This window comes from Folsomia candida, unplaced genomic scaffold (assembly GCF_002217175.1).
Source record: "Folsomia candida strain VU population unplaced genomic scaffold, ASM221717v1 Fcan01_Sc008, whole genome shotgun sequence".
Lineage (NCBI taxonomy): Eukaryota > Metazoa > Arthropoda > Collembola > Entomobryomorpha > Isotomidae > Folsomia > Folsomia candida.
Genome location: NW_019091200.1, coordinates 4,361,105 through 4,381,557, shown reverse-complemented (window position 1 = coordinate 4,381,557; position 20,453 = coordinate 4,361,105). Strand labels below are relative to the sequence as shown.

Sequence of the window (20,453 nt, the reverse complement as noted above, 5' to 3'; positions counted from 1 at the left end):
GTGGAAACAGAGGCAATGAAAGAAGCCAATCAATAGGGTGGCTATCTGGAGATACCATCGCACCCAGGGTACGTTTCGAGTCAGATTCTCATAACAATCAGCGTCACTTTACGTCCGCATTTCGTGCTCATCCACGCACAAATAATTTTCAAGTTCCTCCTTACTCATCTTATCAGCCTTCCTCAACTTTCACGGTTCCATCGTTTCCTAACACTGACAATTCATATAGGATGGATAGCCTTGTATGAAATTTGTACATTCACTCGTTAGTTTTTATCTCAAAATTTTATATAGAGTAATTTTTGTAATATTTATTTATAAAGCGTACAATTTCCAAACATATTGGACCACATCAGTCGACCAAGAAATCAAATATGGCAGGTAAATATTAACTGAAAGATTACTGCAAGTTAAAGAAAACGAAAAAAAGAAAAAAGAAAAAAGAAAAGTTAAAGGATTAATTTAGTTAAATTTTACTATTCCAGGTCAGAACTTTATTCTTCTCATTGTTGGAGCGACCGGCCATCCAGAGGAACTGCAGTGACCACCCCCCAGTCTGGAAGGCAGTGTGTGCAGAACAGAAAATCTGTCTTGGAGGACCACAGGACACCTTAACCCCAAAAACAACTTATAAGTCATTGCTACTCGAGCAGCAGCTGGGTCTCAAGACTATATCAATAAGTACTTAATTGTAGGTAATAATTAAATTAAGTGTCCGAACTAAATTGTTCATTATACATTCAGACTCTGCGTGGAATATTGATGAGTTTAAAGCTGTTTTGTTGAATGCCTATCCAAAATTGAATGGTAAGCAGTTCGAACTGCTGAAGGGCGAAGACGGAGGACCTAGCAGGCCCTTAAAACGAATTGACGACAACAATGCAGTTCCATCGATTACCTTTATCAAATCTGCACTAGGGTGGATGGGCAAGATTGTTTACATCCGACCGTACACAGACTTGCTGGTAATCACAAATACTTGCAACACTGTTATTCTCAGTAGATCATTTAGTAAAATAATTTGTTTTTTTATAATAAGTCGCATGTGGATGATAATTTTTCCACCGGACAGCTATCACCCGATGAGACTTCATCTCATTCAAATGCAGATCGATCTGCAGCAGGTACAGAAGATGGAGATCAGCAAATTGGTAATAACAATCAAAATGAGGGAATGAGTGACATGGTGGTGTCATCCGATGAGGATGAGATATCTCGGAATGCTTGTCGACTTGCACCAAGGTAAAAGCAACCAAAGTCATTCTTCTAAGACGTTTATACAACTTAAAAATTATAGTTCAACAGAGGATGACACAAGTTTTCAAACCTTTGATGACTTTCAAAATAGTCTTTATGCTGCAAATCCTGGTCTTCAGCCAATTACTGTCGTTCGAGACAATTTTGTGGAGCAAGTCCTATGAATGTACATGAAAGATACATCATTGGATATATTTAAAAAACCCAAAGTTTTTTTGTCGGCGAGTCAGGTGAGGATTAATCATTTCCTCAGATAAAAAAGAAGCGTAATTCGAATTACAGGTTGCATTTACATTCCAGGAATTGAGTTGGGTGGCCTTACTAAGGAATTCTTTAACCTGGCTTTAAGTGGAGTACTCAATGAACCTTTTAATGGGGGTGTAATTTTCGAAGGTTGTGTTGATCATAAGATTCCGTGCAGTGATCCTGTTTTACTTCGCTGTGGTGTGTATCGAGCAGTCGGAAAACTCTTCGCTCATGCTTATATGCATATTGGCGTTGGATGTTATGGACTAAGCCGGGCAGCTGTTGAATACATCTTACAGGATATTGACTCACAAGATTTGGTTTCAATGGATATCAAAGATGTTCCTTGTGATGTAGTGAGGGGTTTAATTAATCTGGTGCGTATACATTAGTTATAATAATATGAAGTACTTGTAATTCGAACTACATCCTACAAAATAATGTCATTTCAGATTGACAAATGGTCGCTCACGCCAACTGACAACTTGTCGGATGCAGAGCGGCAGTTAATTCAACAGTTTGCTGACGAATGTGGGTTTCAGTTTATCGTTACTCATGCTCAGAAGAACGACCTGTGGGGTAAAGTGACAGAAGATACGTCTGACTTTATTGTCTCTCTGGTTAGACATTTTTACTTAGCAATTTATTTACTTTAACTGAAATTCGAATTTCATCATACCTTATTAGATCAGAAACTGGAAAATCATTGGAAACGTCAGTAATTTAACGACAGGAGAGATGGCTGACTTGAAAACTTACGCCACAAGCATATCATTCAACCGCCCGGTCACTTATGAGAATAAACTATTACTAAAGGAAGTCTTACTCTACAACATCGTTATCGATTCTAGAAAATCGCAGTTGGATGACATTAAGCGAGGACTTGCTGAAACTGGAATTGTCAAGTTCCTAAAATTCCGACCGTACCTTTGGGAGGCAGATTTCCCTAATAGTTCCCTACTCAGCTATTCTGGTGTAGCTATTTTGAGAAAATTGGAATTCATTGGCCAGGAAAGCAATGTAACTCGAGTTACAAATGTAGTCAAAGGTTTTGTAAATGGTTTTATCGGTAAGATCATCATCACCATATATAATTTAAAATGTGGCGATGACAGACTGATAAATTATTACTAAGCACATTAATTTCCTATAGATGATGAGGAGCGCCGGAGTTTCGTGCGATGTCTTACGTCATCCCCCCTTTTACCTGCATCGTCCATTGCAATCTATATTGGTGTCTACGACTTCCATATTTCTACGTGCAGTCTTAAAGTAGAAATTCCTGCTGATATGAACGCCACTCAGATTTTGGAGAATTTTAAATTGGCAATTCGCTTCGGTGGGTTTGGACGGGCTTAAAAATTAGGTCATGAAAGAAGACAACTTAAATTTTTTTTTGTTCCTTTAAACATGTTCAATAACTCGAGTTATTATTGCTAAATAAATTTATTCAGCTTCAAAGTTTAAAAATTATTACTCGCATATTATTATTATTATTCCTTACTCCACATTATAATTTGTTGTCCATCGATGGACAGAGTTAGGATAAAATTAATCTAATTTGTCTATACAAGCTATATGCATAGTCACTGCATAATTGAAGGGGGTCGATCTGTTGCAACTGAATCTCCTGCTCTGGTGAAGGATGAAAATTAATGCTACTCGGCGCAGTCATTTCTGTTGGTTCAGTAAATAATGATAAGTCGTTTTCATCATTCACAGTAGCATCCAAAGCATGAGTAACCTGCAGACACAAATTTAATTAATTAATCAAGACATAATTTGTAGATAAATTAATATGCACAACGTTGTCAATCATACCTCATTGTAATGAAGGTCGTAGTATGGAGGAGGTAAGCTTGATATCATCACTTGAAGAGGAGATTTGTTACTCTCAGTGGAAAGTGGGTGATTATTCCAACCCTCCATGAACAGCTGCAAATGCTGATTTAAGCGTGGGAGCATCAGGTAATGTAGGGCAAATAAGTCTCTCGGGTTATCAGCACATAAATAGCCGTCGTTTTCTAGCTTCACAAATAACCTCTTGTAAAAGCATAGGCACCCGTAAAACACATCACGCCAAAAACGTTCGATTCTAGAAATTAAAATTGATTAGACACTTGCAAATCGATTTGCATTAAATTATGCATACCTTTGATTATGAACGGAACGCCCACATATATGGCTTCCACGTCCTACTCCCCGAGCTTCAAGCATGAATCTCGCCACCAAAATATTTTCACGTCCTTTGTCACTCCGGCATTTGTTTGGAATTCCGTACCGTTGCACTGCACTTCGAAATGCAAGAAAGTTTGATTCGGAGCTATTGTTGCCTACTGCTACTAGATAAGTACAAACGCGACTCCTTCCGTCAATTCCACCACGTATCACAATTTTCCACCTGTCCGCAGAATACAAACAATTAACATCTCATTCGAATGACCCTACTTTTTTTACTATATAACATGATATTACAATACCTGACAAGCTTCATGTTGGTATCGATATGCCACAAGTCATTACTATATTGAACGAAATACACTCGTCGTACAATTGCTCTGTTTGCAGAAGTTCTTTGATAAACACCGCTTGGATCAACAACTCTCATTATTTCTCGAACTCTATTTTCGGGTACTTTGATTCCTCTTTGAAGTAGGAAGCCTCGCATCCGTTTATAACCTGTATTCGGTACTTCCATTAGAATGGAAAGTACCGTTGTACTCAAGTTCTCTCGAGAGATTGTAGAGTACGAACTTCTTATCTAGATAACAATGGATAATGGTTATAATGAATCGTATATTAGTACATTTTGTAAGGCATACAGAGTAATTAACACTTCTCAATTTGTTGAAGAGTGTGCTGCTCGAGATTGACATCATTCTTGCAATTTCCCTCCCCCTGAAGTTCATACTCAGCAAATGCTCGACGGTGTGTAAATCAATTAAAATTGCTGGTCGTCCTCTACCCTGCCGTGATTTCTGTATGATGTCGTCAGGAACCAATTCTGATAACGCAAGCTCTGCAATTCTAATTGCATTATCTAACTGCGAATCTTGTCCCAAAAGCTGTGAGCCGGCCAAGATGAACGACTCAATGCGTGTAACAACAACATCGCCAAAACTTTGGGATTGCAGATTTCCAATACAGTCAAGCAAGCACCGTCTGGCTTCTTCTTTAAAATTATGAATAATATTATTCATGTTCACTCTAAATTAACATGTATTTCGAAATACATAAGTATTTTTTGTAAGCATTTAATATTGTTGCCTGAAATCACGTCTTTGTACATAATGTGATCCGTAAGAGGGAGTATGAGGTAAGGAGGAAATAATAAAATAAATGTAGAGAAGGTAGAGAGGTTGGGTGGGTGAGAAGAAAGTAAGAAGAAAGAAGGTGGGTGAAAAGAAAGTAAGAAGAGAGAAGGTGGGTGAGAAGAAAGTAAGAAGAGAGAATGTGGGTGGATGGGTAGGTGGGTAGAAGAGAAAACGACAAGTGGGAAGTGGAGTTGAATTTTTAGTTAAATCCCCCCTCATAATATTGTAACGGATTTCGTCACCCAAATATAAATACACAAAATCATTCTCTCCTTTCAGAATTAGAATTTCGATTCTAAAAAAGTGCCAATACTACAAACAAACTGCTTTCTCCACTTTCTCCTCCTGCATGACTGCGGTCAGAACCAATCTTCCCCTTTCTTTGAAATCGAAACTAATTCTCTCATACTGCACTTAAATATGTAGAATATTTTGTATTTCGTCGAAATTTCGGAGAAATACATAAATCGCGACCAGCTAAAGTATATAAAATCCAAATTATATACATATTTATTTTCATAAAACTTTAGATATTCATCCTATCAAAATGTTCAGTACATTCATAAAATACGAGCCCTCGTAGAAACATTATTCTCATTGACAAAATTAGTTAGTCTTCATTTGTGGGGTGATCTAAGGTAAGATCAATGTTTGGAATTTATACACTTTTCTTATAACAAAATTGATTAAGTTTACTAAAAATTCATATGACACAGATAGCATTTTTCAACTTTATATATTTTGTCAGGTTTGCACACCAGTAGAAAAATTAATTATAAACTAGTAACTAAAATAGGTTTCAAGATCAATGGGTTAGCGACGTTAGGATTCGTTAGTAAATAGCTTGGAATAATGTCGACAAATATTTCCAGGAATACAATCGTGATTTACAGCGAAAATTAATTGTTCAAATGTTGTACACTTCAAAAATTTGGCATGTTAAGTTGACAAATTCAATTCATAAAGGTTGTTCGCACTATTTAGCTGTAATGATTTATAGCAAATTTGACGTTGGTTTGTCACCAATTATTACCATGGTCGGTAAACTTTTTTTTATTTTTACCCAATTGCTACCGAGTTTACCAAAAAATCTTGCTCTAAAGAAAGGATGTCATTATCTTCTCATTTGTGTCTGAACATTGCTCGCCGTGAAGAGCCGACTTTTTTTAAATGAGAAAATGAGAGGAAGGAATAACTTTTGCAAGTGTAATTTCCTCCTCTCATCCTTCAAAAAAGTTGGTCGTGTGGTAGCAGAAAAAACACACAAAGTAATCACCTTTTGGTTGGCCAACTGCCATCCTACTCACTTTTTAACTGCCTCCATAACTCCAAAAGTGTACACATTGCCATTAGCTTAACGTTAGGTAAATTCCCGTTGTTGAGATTGATTCGTGCTCAGAATCACATCTTGGATTATTTTTAGGAATCCGATTACTTGTGCATACTGAAGAAAATCTGACTAATTCATCAATCTCATTTGTTTTCTCTAACTTTCACTGCAAATTTTACAGGAATTTAGGTATAGGTATTATATTAATTATACATATATGTATAGAATCCAGATTGGCCAGAATCCTCCCTTGGTAAACATATAATAGATGAAAATTTGAATGAAATATTTTAGATTTACTGAATTTGGATTAACTTATACATAAATTGATTCTACATCAGTCTTAAGTATGCAAAGTAATGTCACGATCAATACTTTGTTGTCGTGACTCTGTATATAAATAGGTACAAAAATAACTATGTAATAGCAGGACTTGCTACATATATCAAAGCTGCTCTTGAACTACAAAACATTATCGCACTTCAACACGAGCTATATAAGCATAGATAATCGCACATACATTTATATAACTATGCTTATTCAACATGTTTACAATTATGTTGCAACTGTCCATAGAAATTATTATAATCGATTTTATCATTAACAACTTATGACACTAATAATCAATCCATTTATCATACGTATGCATCTAGCTTTCAAAATACGTATGTAGTAGTTAATAAATACATATATTGGTACAATACGATATTCACACTATGTACATACGCGACATGAATATGACCATGCACTTGAACTTGACATTGCAAACATTCAACTGACGGGAAACCCAGTAGCCTTGTAGCCTAAAGTCATTGCTCAACTTCTATATTTTTGTAAAAAATGGTACGATTTACTATTTTAGTGGGAATTTCCATATTTTTTATTGTGGGGTCAACTTCGGCAGCCAGTTTGGTTCATCAAGCCGGAATATTTGACCAACCCCACGTTTTTCTAACGCTTAGCTCCGTTGCCGGATTGGATAACGGGAACGGTGAGTGGGCAGATACTCAATTTGAACTTAATTGGTATGGATTTGACACACCGCAAGATGGAGATTGGGTCGGTTTATACGACGAAAATCCGACCTTGAACGCGTCCGCGGTACCGCGAGCTTCCATTTTGGTAAATTCTACCTCTGGGGAGAAAGGCTATCATAAGACGAATATTCGATTTGGGCATCCCCCGATTACGTCGGATGATGAAGTGGGGACAGATAATTGTCTCGGATACTGGATAGCGTATCATAGAGGGACAAATATCCTGGTCAGCAATTGTTTCAGAAAGTATCCGCGTTGGATGAAAAATCTGAGGGAATTTATTGGAGGGAGGAGAATTTCACAATTGATGATCCCAGGAACGCATGATGCAGGTGCTATACGAGTTTATGATGGGATACCGGCAGAGAATCCGTTTACAAGATACAGTGTCACGTAAGGATATACTTAACATCTCATATTAGGACATCATAAATCGGTTTGTCCGATTTTTTAAAACCGGTTTTAAAGTTTACCTAAAAATCGTTTTCTTATCATACTCTAAAACTGGTTTTGGATTTTTATAACAAAAATTGTTTAGGAGGTACTATTTAGCATTTCTAAGTATTAGCATTATTTTAGCATTTTAGCATAGTATTTTAGCATAGTATTTTAGCATAGTATTTTACATAGTATTTTAGCATTTCTAAGTAAGCATTTAGTATTTCTTTATTCATTAAGAATTAAGTGCTTAGTTAATATTTTTCCCATAATTGGCAAAATTTGTTACACGTTAAATTTTACCAGATTACATTTACCAAATTTTTAAAGTTATGATAAAACCGGTTTAAAATCAGAAACCGAAAAAATCCAAAACCGGTTTTTCAAAATCCTCCGATTTTGAATGTCCTAATCTGTATGAAAACATGCGTTACGGGTCATTTATAATTCATGCATATTACAAAATCAGACAAGAGGAACTCCTATACCGTCAATTTGTCCATGGTATACGCTATGTCGACATTCGTGTCTCGCACTATCCTGCAACTACGGAAAAATGGTGGATAAATCATGGCGATGTCCGATTCCAGCCGTTAGAAACCCTATTTACCGCAGTCCGCCGATTTGTCGAGGAGACGGGAGAAATTATTTTCATGGATTTTCACGGCTTTCCAGTCGGATTTGATAACTTGACGATACACGACGCACTTCTTGTCTATGTTGTGGAGCAAGTTGGCGATTTACTCGTTTTGCAGAATGCCGTTCCCACCGGAGACCCCACGCCAAATCAAATTTGGGCGACAAATCGTACCGTCATATTGACATATCAAGTCGATTCGGTGTCTGAACAGTATCCTTTCTTGTGGCCGTATTTGATACATGTATGTACGATTTTTTTGGTCTGTGAGGGCATATGTAAATATGAATGTGTAGCAGGGGTGGGCAAAATACTTGGTCAAAATATAGTATTTTGAGCTCTGTTCTTCCCCGGTTTGGATTTCCGGGGCTGTTACACCCACAAAAAAACGAAAATCTTCATGTATTGAGAATACAGAAATTGTTCGTAAATACGTGTATTTTTAGTTGGGTATGTAATCTCATCGCCTTTTTTCTACGCACTTCCTACAACTTAAAGTGTGTGTTGTAGTGTTTGACTAACTATTAGGCTCCTCAGAAGCACATAAAATGAGAAGATTTTATTTAAGAGAGTTGTGCATCCTTAGTTAGGGCTGCTTTATGTTAAATGTGCTTTGTTTGGTTAAATAAGGGATTGTATGAGAAATTCAGGGTTTGAAAATGCTTGGAGGTCCACGAACTGAAAATTTTCATGAACTTAAGATAAACGATGATCAGAATTTGCAATAATAAATATGTTATACGCAGAATTTGTCATTTTTACTTTTGCTAGATTTGGACACCAGTTAAGAAATTAAGCCGAAGTACGGAATCTTATTACTCACACAGGTGAGTACGAGGTATCATGCTGCGAAAAGTAGAAAAGATTTTTTTAGTACTATAATTTTGGCGCATTTGGACACCAGTTACTAAATTAACCCAAATTACCGGAGCTTAGTACGCACAAAGGTGAAAGACTCAGGAAGTCAGGACTCAACTGAGCTAAGCTTAAGTAAGAAATTAACTTTTCATCACTGTTAAAATACAATGTCTTCACGATTTAAAAAAATTAAGTATCTTGACAACGATATAAAGTTAATTTCTTCACATGAACCTTAATTTTCGTAAAACTATTTTATTCTCCCTATAAATTATCGTCTTATTGTGGGTGTAACAGTCCTGGAAATCCAAACCTGGGGAAGAACATAGTTCAAAATACTGTATTTTAGCAAAATTATTTTGCCCACCTCTGAACTGTGTAAATTCTAAATTATGATAACACAAAACCCGTCTGCTACGCTACAGGCATGGGGAAACAAGAACACTGTTGATCCTCTCGAGCAATATTTCGAACAAGAGGCGCTCCCACGCTACGGATGCGCTGGCGTTTGGTGGTCCGCAATGGCTGAAATGACCACAACCGCGGAAGATGTTCTTCTTCAACCGCTCGTCGGATTGAGAGGATTTGCACAAAGGATAAATCTTCCATTAACGTATTGGTGGATGCGACCTACTTGGTATGCTCGGAGCATGATCGTGTCCACTGACTTTTTTCTCGGAAACAATATTATCGAAATGGCAATGAAAGTCAATCGGGAACGGGCTTCGTGTCCTTCACTTTAAAAAATCTTTTTAAAAAATTCAAAATTTAAAAAATCTTTAAAAAAATCTTCTTTGTGTGACATATTTTAACTTTCTGAAAGTATAAATAAATATTTTTTTAATGTACATGTGCGTATGTAAATACAGACATATATATATGCAACATTCGTCCGTATTAATATATGCGGTGCATACTGACACTGAATGTTACTGAAGCAAATTACAATACAAGTCGTCATCAAAACATGATTAGGCAGGGTTAACGAGCGAGAACGAGCAGTGGTTAAAGGACGATCTTTAATACAACCATTGTACTCTGCAAAATGGTTCTGTGGTTTCAATTTACATATCTCGTCATGTTATATTTTTTAACGAATCAATTAAATAGATGACTTAATTGTCATATGCAATTGTTCCATGAAATGGTTATATATATATGTATATATGTATATATCGCTCAGATAAATCAGCTCAAATAATTTCAATTGTAAACTGAAAATATATTTATTCATGCAAATTATGTGGTACAAATAGTGCACTTTTAGCAAAATGGTATTGAATCATTGCCGACGGGAAAGTATGACTTCACCGGCACGGTAATAACGGGCATTATCGTTATCGGATAGTAATGAATTATACCGGTGTGATAAGGAAAATTTACCACTCGGAAACAAAGTATTACCAATCCGGAAAGAAGTTATTCCCAAATCTATACCAACACGCAGTGTGTATCTGACTTCACATTTTTACCAAAATTGTGTACAAATTCCTATTTACTTATTTGTAACATTTTGATTTTAAAGAATGCCAATAAAAATTCTCGTGAAATTAAAATCATTGATGTGTCACGGCAATGTTAAGGCTACACATAAGTATCTAAATATGTACAAGATACGATTGAATTACAATGCACAATTAATTGCACACTTTATCCAGAATAAAATACAATGGGATTTTAATCTGCAGAATAATTTTTATCGTTAATAAAACAACTCAAATGTCAAGCATTGATTGAGTTCTCTGCTAGAGGCGTCACTAAATATTTAAATAATATGACAATCATTTGACAATCATGTACTCTTACATCACAAGTGAGTGAAACACTGAAGCTGCTAATGCTGTAAGCTGCATTATGATGTCATTTGTACTAAACTAACTCATTTTGTCCCGTGATCCGTACATGCCCTTCCCATCGGTCAACCCTTAAAATCTGACATGTCAATCCAACTTAATCAATCTCAATGCATAATATTTGATTTGTTATTGACCAGAATTTCACACTCCTAAATTTGTTTATCTCGGGGGAGTGTGCCGAGTGCAAATGTTCAGTACACCAAAAACCTGATTATGTTCATGTATAAATACACCAGATAATTTGAATCATTCGTCATTTCAACTTGAGAATTAGTGAAAGTTGTTCATTTTCCGAAAAAAACATGGCTTTTACCCGAATTTTCGCCCTGATTTGCGGCCTTGTCTGCCTATCCGTGCTTAATATTAGTCCCGCAGAGGCACAAACGTGCAGTCGTCAAGTCGGGAAAGACATCACCGCACCGAATCTGCGTTCCATTAACGGGACTGCTGAAACGTCTTGTTGCGGACTTTGCTCGTCTACCTCGGGTTGTGTGGCGTACAGTTGGAATGACTATCAAGGAGGGACGTGTTGGTTGAAGGGTGCCCTTTCTCCAGTGATTGACAAGGGGGATACAACCATTGGTATCATTGGAGGGTCACAAAATCCGTTTAAGGTTGTGGCATTTTGGCGTGGGACGTGGGATGTTGCGCACATTAGGTATGTAAATAAGAGAAAAATCTTCGTAATTAGAGGATATTGCGAATTATGGATTTTATACTCAATTTTTAACCAAATGCTAAATTTATCATTAGCGTAAAGGTGAAATCTACTTAGGAAGGTCACCTAGCTTATGCATTTGATAGATTTTGGATAAATTAGTGTCGATTTATCACAAATTTAATTAATATAACATTTGTAAAATACATTATCGGCCCATGCTCAGATTTGGCGGAGATATTTGCTTTCAAAAGAGGAGAAACGGGCCCAAAGTTGACAAATTTTACTTTGTCCAAGTTTACTGCGCGTTTTCTTCTCTTCGGATGCAAATATGCGTCTATGCCAAACCTGTTCTTTAGCAGATCATACCTTTTGTAAATTTAATATTAATTAAATTTGTGGTTGATTGGCATTAATTTTGGAAAAATCGGGGAGTCTACGCATGTATACCTCCATTGTTACTGTTTATGGAGGAATTTAGTGCAAACAACCTTAATTCGCAATCTCCGTAATAATTAACAAAAAGCGGATATCTTATTATGCATTTCGTTCCAAGTTTTGCCAACGAAGCTAACCGCTACTTCCCAACAATCCAAGCCGAACTAGGATTTACTTACGAGGCAACGACAGACTGGAGCAGGATAAACGATAACTATTTAGCGGATAAAGATGTCATCCTATTTCTTGACGATAAACCTACCGATGCCAGTCACAAATCTGCCGTAGAGCGATTTACGCAGCGAGGAGGTGGATTTATGAGTTTCCACGTGGCTGCTTTCACCACCAATGCAAACGAATGGGCGTGGTACCATAACACCTTCCTTGGCACCGGAAACTTTCAGAAGAACACGTGGAAACCGACGCCAGCCACGTTGCGAACGGAGGATAGGACGCACCCAGCCACGAGAAATCTTCCAGCCACGTGGAGCTCGCAGCATAATGAGTGGTACGCCTTTGCGAATGACATAAGGTGAGTTTTTATAGTTTATGGACTAAAAATGCGATAGTGTGAAGTGCAACACTCCGATTTTTTATTTGAAATTGTGGAATTATGAAATTCAAGTCAATATAAACAAAGTTTTTTGAGGTAGTTTGTGCGATGGCCAGAATTTATCCGAAAATTTGAGGTCAATGTTAAAGAAATTTACGATCTTTCATAAGGAAGTAAACTCGAGTTTGCTAAGTAAAAATCGTATATTTTTTCAACATTGACCTCAAAATTATAGATAAATTATGACCTCAGCACAATGTTCCTTTGGTTGTATAGACTTGAACTTTCTAATTGCAAAATTTGAACAAAATCATAGTGATACATTTCACCCCTTCGAAATGTAAGCAGAATCGAATATAATTAATATTTTTATTACAATTTTTAGAAACAACATTAACATCCGAATCCTGCTCTCCATTGACCCGTCCAGTTTTCCCCTGGGAACAAACGCTGGAGAAACTTGGTACGAGGGTTATTACCCGGTTGTCTGGCAAAATCGAAACTACCGCATGCTATACTGCAACATGGGGCATAATGATATCGACTACAATGGGAATATTGACCTTAGGTAAATATTTAGTGAATAATATTAATAATTTTAATAATATTATACTGATATTATTGCCTTTTAGTGAAACTTTTGGAGGACAAATACAAAATACGTTTTTCAAAGATGCCTTGAAATGGTTGGCATATCGGGATGCGCCTTTTGAAGAATCGAAACAAAACCCTTTGTTTGAAGCCCTTAATGCATAAATTGTCCTGAAAAATCAAACTCAACTTTAGCATGTAACCTTCTGTAAAAATATGAAATAAATTCGTGTGCTGCGACAAAGCCGCTAATAGTTTTATTTTGGTTGCTAAATAATTACTAATTTTATGTGCAGGTTGACAGTTGTCCAATTGTCCTCATGTCGTTATAGATGAACCCTAAAAAATCCGGTAACAAAGCTATTACCAGACGGTAACTATATTTGACTCTACCGCCATGGTAATAAGTTATTACCAAGTGGTATTAAATTTGCTACAGTGCTGGTAAAAGTACAACGAGGGGGTAAAAAGCTTGGTAATAAATTTACTATCAGTCGGGAACAAATTTATTACCATGGCGGTGGATTCATATATAGTCACCGCTGAGTAATGACTGTTACCTGATTTTTTTTAGAGTGTAGATATAAGTATTTTAATTTGAAACGGCTATGTATGAAGGCTGATATTTTGTAAAAAAAAAGACATCTGCATTCGTTTCACAAGGTGCGCAGCGCTATTCTAAATTCACACCCACCTCTTGACGGTAGTAATCATTGGCACTCGGAATAATCTAATCCTGAAGAGATAATTAATGATGGAGATTGACAATTGAAGTGAGAAAACCTTTCATCAGTCCAGCTGCATTTTTTACGAGAGGATTTCACTTCATTCATCTCCACCCACGCGGCCACATGTGTACACCCACTTTCTAGTTAAAACTGGATTTTGACAGCCCCCTATGAAAATATAATCGGGCTGCGGGGGAGTACAGAAATAATGTTATTTGACCGATTTTTAGCTCAGTTTCTCTCAATTAACTGTACTCCTAAGTCCGTTTTATTGCATAAAAATTCGAAAAAAAATCAGTGAAACAATTCATTCTGATAGTTGTAAGCGTATATCTGGACCATAATTTATAGTATAAACAATTATACAAAAATTGCAAATTTTTACTGAAATTTTGTAAATTTGTATAAGGTTACACTGAAGTGAATTTTTATAAAAATCTTCTACTTCTACATAAAGTTATTTACTTATACGCAATCAATTGTGAAGAAAAAACAAATTTTTGAATTCGTCAGTACCACATCTAAATTTGCTTTTTAATTTGTCCCATATTTGAAAATATTCAAAACGGCATGAATATTTTACACATTTTAAAATTGCTCAAAATATTTATTTAGAAAACCTGTTTTGTTACATTTCAAAATTTAATTAGTCATATTTCATTCGTTTCGTCAAACGAATTTTGAGAATTTTCCAGCATATACAAGTCCTTCGAATGGACAGTGGTATAACGATGGCCGGAAGCGCGTTAAAACGATGGTAAAGAATTTAGCTTGTTTGACTGCATGGAAAGCGATACGGATTACGGATGGAGGGATGGATGGCGTATTAAACGAGCTCCAAAGATAACCAGGCAGCATCTCCACCACTCTCTCAATACTTTAACTAATGGTGATAAGTATCAGACATGGTGGTAATAATGAACTCGACTGTATGCACCAAAGCTATACAAGGGAATAATATGTACGTATGTATTAAATACTTAAAAATTAGGATGACAGGGTGCCACAAAACAATGTGAAATGCATTTCAAAAAAATCATTATGTTTTGCGCAAGTCTTATCTCTCTGAGCAATAAGTTACCGAAATTTGGTAATTTGGTAACTGGTGTCTTAATACCACAAAATTGTGTAAAACCTTATTTAAAAAATCTTATTTCAGTCTTTCTCTTCATCTATAATATAATTAAGGTTCTGTTTTTTAGCTTAATTTATTAACTGGTGTACAAATCTGACAAAACTAAAAATGAAAAATCCTGCGTATAACAACATATTTATTACTGCAAATTTTTATCATTATTCATCTTCCATTCACGAAAAATTTTAATTTCATGAATTTCCAAAAAAAATTTCAAACCCCAATTTTCTCAAGAAACCTTATTTAACCCAACAATGCACACTTCACATAAAGCAACCCTAATAACGTATTTACAACCCTCTTAAATAAAATCTTCTCATATTATGTGTTTCTGAGGAGCTCGATAGTTCGTTCTACACTACGACACACACTTTACGGAGTAGGAAGTGCGTAGAAAAAGGCGATGAGATTACATCCTCAACTAAAAAAGAGGAGAACAAAACTGGGCTTTGGGACTGGGGAGTGAGAGATCCGTTCCATTTCCAGGAGGAGACTTTAAAGTGACGGCTGTTTTATCTTCAAAAGTCTTTTAGAACTCCATTAGGATTTCAGTTAAGTAAAAATCGTTCCACATCTGCGAAAGGATCACAGATGGAACAACGACGAGAACGAGGCGTCTCTAACGTGGACTCTGCCTCGAAACAGGGTTCTTCTTAACACTCCGTATGTTTTACACAAAATTTCATTTCACATCGAGTCTCTTTCCGTTAAATATGGAAACATATTCATTAATCTAGAACGTATGTAACATCGAAATACATTTGCGATGAAGAGAAATGTGCTTGGCTAGAGCGAAAAATCTATCTAATTTACCATTTTAAAGAAATCTGTGAATGAAAAGTTTATATATCCTGAAATAAATCACATTTTACATGATATTTAGTTCGGAAGTTATGCCGTGATGAATTCTTCAACACGAATTTAACAAAAAATGCTGTGTAGGAAGGAACCCTGCTTCTCAGAAATTTTAGCAAGCATTCATATCCTCACGTACAATGACATACTTACAGAAATTGTCTTAATAGAAAGATCATTAAAATTGTATTCAACTTCAAAAGTCAAGTACTACAAATTTTTAAATAGATTATTCTCGCGAACAGTGAGACCACGTGGGGCGAAAAGTTTGGTAGAATTTTAAATCACAAACTTTTTTTAAATCAAGATTTTTGACGAAGAAATGATCTTATATTTCTAATTACTATGCTGCCAATGAAAATTTCAATTATGGACTTTATGACGTGGTAATGAAAATTTTTTTTACCAATGTGTTATACATTTTATTACCAATTTAAAATTCTACAATTGGTAAATATTTTACTACTTTTAAACTAAATCTACCAATTAACTACATATTTTACCCATGTCTTTTGTCACCAACAACAATTTGTTACCGCAGCCCCCATTTTTACTACCCCAGTTTAATTTCGCCTATAAAATCGTCCTCTCCACTAAAACCCTTGACAATAAGCATCATTAATTTTGGAGCGTCAATATAACCCGAGAGTCAACAAGCTCCTGTTATCGTCTGACATTACACGTATTACTTGTTCCCTTTGTTCCCCGTCTCTTTCGGACATAAAATGCTTGCTCATCGACACAAATCTGTCCTTATGACATGACCACATGCATCCAAAATCCGCCCAGGAACGCACATGAGGTTTGGCTTCTCTGTATTCATTCGAAAAGCAAAATGAGGACTAGTTTGGTTTTCAAAGAGCATCTGCCATTCTGTTTTCCAGTTTATGGCTTTGTCCTCCAATTAAAAGGAGAGGGGCATCGACCATACAAACGGCAAATGATCCGTTTGACTCCTGTTTTGTTGGGTAGGATGATAAATAATTATTATTATGATGACAATAACAAATATTTTATGCAACATCATTGTGTCTCATTTGTTTAAGAGGCATGAATAATTCACATGATAATAGAGGACATAATTATTGCAGAAATTCGCGTAAATGTTTATAACTCTATCAATATTTTCAAAAGTTTACAAAATTATAGTGGAAAATCAGGCAAATTTTTTACATGCATAATTTTACGAAGTTGCACACGACAAACCTGTATTAAAAATGGCATAAATACATTCTAAGTTTTTGCATTTTAAAATATTTTATTCGAAAGGTTGCAAAATTAAGTAAAACCACAATTTTGTAAGCCTTACAAATTCTCAAAAAATCAGAAATTTTTGTCTTTCCTTTTTCCACCATCTCAATCTCAACCTTTCTTTCTTGGTATCTTTTTGTCGGTCCGTCTTATTTACCAGAAAACCGGTATCTCACCGATCCCTCCTTTTCTTCACATCTGGCCCCGTCTGGACAGAATTTTGGTAATTTGACGCTACCAAAACAAAACAACACGACCCGTTGCATTTTTAACGAAGTCAAAATCTAGACGCCAGCAAAAACCAAAAGTTTAGAATAACTCCCACTCAACGGGCCCCATGACCCGAGAAGACGTCAATCTTAATGAGATATTTACTTAATGAAGCGACTAATTGTTATCTAATTAAATAATGCCCAAGTCAAGAGCGGGATGGAGAGGCACAATTATAATTAATTACACAAATGCGCCATTTGAGGTGTGCGAGGGAAGATTAGACTTGCGGTTTCGCTCTCTTGTTGCCAAGATCAAGTCGGATTTAGTTGAAAGTTTAAAGCCAGAGATTCTTGACGCGATGAAATTTTAATGAATGACATACTTCTCGAAGGAGGTAGGACGTAAAGTACGTCACGAATTTTTCGAGTAATGTGGTGCCCTTGACTTCCTGGGACAATATTCGGTAAAAAAATCTTAGGTATGCAACCGAGGAGATTTGAATTTCGTGCAAAATTTTTGCTAACAAATTGTTTCAACTCGATACCACTTTGGTTACTATTTTTTAATTACAATATTTACTATGTTCCGATCCACCCCACTTATCAATCTCTTGGCCTAACCTTCAAATTAAGGCGACATCCTTTACGCACCTCCCTCAAAGAGGAGAAAGTGCGTAATAAATTTGTAGGTTTTCGCTGAACTGTCAATCTTCCAAATTTACTTAAATTAGAATCTGCTTATTTATTAATATGAGCTCACACATTTCATTTATCGCCATTGAGTTCATCCTCAGATTAACTCCTGTCTTTGTTATCGTGTAAATTTGTGAGTCAAAAATTTTACTATATAGTGTTGACTTAATTTAAGTCAAATGCATCAACTCTACTATCACTTTTTACGTCACTTAAAAAGTGATAGTAGAGTAGAGGACGAGGGTTTAAGGAATTCTAAATTTATTTCCATTCCATTGAAACAGTTAAATTTCAATAAACCTGTATAAACTTTGAAAAAATTTTAAGGAATCTTACGGTGCAAATTGATTATATGTCATACATTTTTCAAAAATAATGCAGAATTTTCATGTGCAACGAGACTTTCAAACATTTTTCATTTTGCGAGTTCTTCGCGCCATTAGAAGCAATCTAGAATTTACAAATAACTTTATTCGCAATAGGTCTGGATGACTTTGGGATAAATTTTTGTCAAATTATAATATATTCTTGACTAATATAAAATATAGAGTATACCTTTCGACAAGGTTTTCCTTAATATTTCCACGTTTGTCGAAATGCTTGAAAATTTACAGAGTTTACTGGGTTACAAAGATCCGATTGAGAGATTTTTGTCTTTATTAGCTCACCCTGCGTAGCATGAGAGCTATTGAATTCCTCTTGTCCGTCTGTCCGTCTGTCGGTTGACGAGTTTTTTGCATCAATTGATGCTAATTAATAAGCCCCAAGACCATTTTAACCCTAATTTGTAGCACAATTGGTATCCAAAAATCGTTAACGCAAAATGGTGCGAAATAATTGGAGGAATCGATGTATTCTACACCAATGATTAGATTAACTGAAAGTTCTAGTTAGCCTAGGCAGACATTACTTAACCTTGAAATCGTGTCAAAATTTAGTCCCAATTTTAGCCATTTCGGCTGCACCATTGGTGCAATATTATATCAAATTTCTTTTACATATTTCCCGCTTATTTTGCACCTTTGATGCAAAATTATGTCCAACTAATTATACCAGGGTGAGCTACTTCTAACGTTACTACGGTTTATTAATCCTTGGATCGTGTCGAATTCAATATCTATAATCCTTATTAGTATATCAAAATTCCAAAAATTTCTTTAATGCCGGTCAAGTTGAGACAAAATACATAAAATTCTTCACCACATAACATACTCGAAGTTAAATTGTGAACGAAAAATGAGGGAATTCACTCTTTCTACAGTGAAAGTGAAAGTATTTCTGCAAAAATGAGAGAAACGAATGATCAAGCGAAATGTCCTCGTCATTCCAATATTTTCTCGACCAGAACTGAATCAAGTGCTCCCCCACCAAACAAGTTTTACAGGGTTTCTTACCTACAGTTCAGTCAATATTAGTAGTCTGAAAAAAATCTGAACGGTTTCCGGGCAGATAATTTTAATTATTTTCCAAAAACAAAATAACCTCTCAGATAAATTTCTAAGGAATTGAGACTATTAATATAGGCTGAACAGTACGCTTTTACCAACTACTTGCACAAAAGCCTTTGCCAAATTCCTAATTTGTATATAACATACTCTAGTTAACAATTGCCAATCTTTAATGAAATAAATTCTCAAATTTCTGGAAATTACGCTTCTGGCATCTATGTTATGGAAATGCATTTGTTCTTTCCCATATTTTTTGCAGGTCTCATTTTTTTAATTATTTAGTAAAAATAACGAACGAAACCGTAATCGAACGAAACCGTAATCGAACGATTACGTAACATTTCTGATTTATTTCCTCTCATTTGCATTAAAAAAATTCATGGAGTGGAAGAAAGTGGGTGATAGTTTTTCCAATTTTGTGCATCCATTCCGAATTGAGGAGAAACCCTTCCTTGTTTTTACTGGACATCAAAAAGATCCAGGATCAGAATGGAAACAAAGTTTCTTTTTTTCCTGAGTGAAAGCAGAGAAGGAAAGGAAGAAGTGGACATTTTTTGTCGATCGGACCACATTCGCAACTTGCAGTCTTCTCCTTCCTCCATCTCTCCACCTTCGCATTCGTCCACTCGTCAAACTTAGGAGTGAGATCGTGTCGGATTGTTGGACACTCTTAAAAATTCTGAAATACTTGGAGAGATGTTCATCTTTTGCAACTAAATGGTTGGTCGTTGTTCGTTACCATTGGGTTATATATTTTTGAAAATTGTCAAAATTAGTAACACTCTGAGCTACATGAGTAAAAGGATATAACAAATTTACAAATGAAGATCCGTAAGTCTGGCCAACTTTGGTGAAAATTTTATAACTGAAATTTTCATAATTTATTATAACAAATTGCTTCATGGTTTCTTACAATAT

At 35.7% G+C, this 20,453-nt stretch overlaps 4 protein-coding genes across 4 annotated transcripts in view; all 4 read left to right on the top strand.

Annotated features, from left to right (window-relative positions):
- Nucleotides 1–20,453, top strand: part of LOC110853552 (protein artichoke) — a 208,977-nt gene that overhangs the window by 115,221 nt on the left and 73,303 nt on the right. The window lies entirely within an intron of this gene.
- On the top strand, nt 1,581–2,952 carry LOC118436359. Its single transcript, XM_035854235.1, has 3 exons — nt 1,581–1,880; nt 1,956–2,572; nt 2,657–2,952. The coding sequence occupies exons 2-3, from the start codon at nt 2,242–2,244 to the stop codon at nt 2,860–2,862; spliced, it is 537 nt and encodes a 178-aa protein (XP_035710128.1). The 5' UTR covers nt 1,581–1,880; nt 1,956–2,241; the 3' UTR covers nt 2,863–2,952.
- LOC110853067 (PI-PLC X domain-containing protein 2) lies at nt 6,850–9,965 on the top strand. Its single transcript, XM_022101296.2, has 3 exons — nt 6,850–7,577; nt 8,092–8,503; nt 9,543–9,965. Exons 1-3 carry the CDS (start codon nt 6,988–6,990, stop codon nt 9,858–9,860), a joined length of 1,320 nt encoding a protein of 439 aa, XP_021956988.1. The 5' UTR covers nt 6,850–6,987; the 3' UTR covers nt 9,861–9,965.
- On the top strand, nt 11,218–13,473 carry LOC110853042. The gene is made up of 4 exons (XM_022101265.2): nt 11,218–11,631; nt 12,188–12,601; nt 13,008–13,190; nt 13,255–13,473. Exons 1-4 carry the CDS (start codon nt 11,276–11,278, stop codon nt 13,376–13,378), a joined length of 1,077 nt encoding a protein of 358 aa, XP_021956957.1. The 5' UTR covers nt 11,218–11,275; the 3' UTR covers nt 13,379–13,473.

Excerpts from the sequence above, each read along its gene's own strand:
- LOC118436359 (XM_035854235.1), top strand. The coding sequence starts at position 2,242 with ATGGCTGACTTGAAAACTTACGCCACAAGCATATCATTCAACCGCCCG. Across the intron at positions 2,573-2,656 it reads TTTTGTAAATGGTTTTATCG|ATGATGAGGAGCGCCGGAGT; the intron begins GTAAGATCATCA and ends AATTTCCTATAG.
- LOC110853067 (XM_022101296.2), top strand. The coding sequence starts at position 6,988 with ATGGTACGATTTACTATTTTAGTGGGAATTTCCATATTTTTTATTGTG. Across the intron at positions 7,578-8,091 it reads TTTACAAGATACAGTGTCAC|ACAAGAGGAACTCCTATACC; the intron begins GTAAGGATATAC and ends TTACAAAATCAG. Across the intron at positions 8,504-9,542 it reads TGTGGCCGTATTTGATACAT|GCATGGGGAAACAAGAACAC; the intron begins GTATGTACGATT and ends GCTACGCTACAG.
- LOC110853042 (XM_022101265.2), top strand. The coding sequence starts at position 11,276 with ATGGCTTTTACCCGAATTTTCGCCCTGATTTGCGGCCTTGTCTGCCTA. Across the intron at positions 11,632-12,187 it reads TGGGATGTTGCGCACATTAG|TTTTGCCAACGAAGCTAACC; the intron begins GTATGTAAATAA and ends TTTCGTTCCAAG. Across the intron at positions 12,602-13,007 it reads GCCTTTGCGAATGACATAAG|AAACAACATTAACATCCGAA; the intron begins GTGAGTTTTTAT and ends TACAATTTTTAG.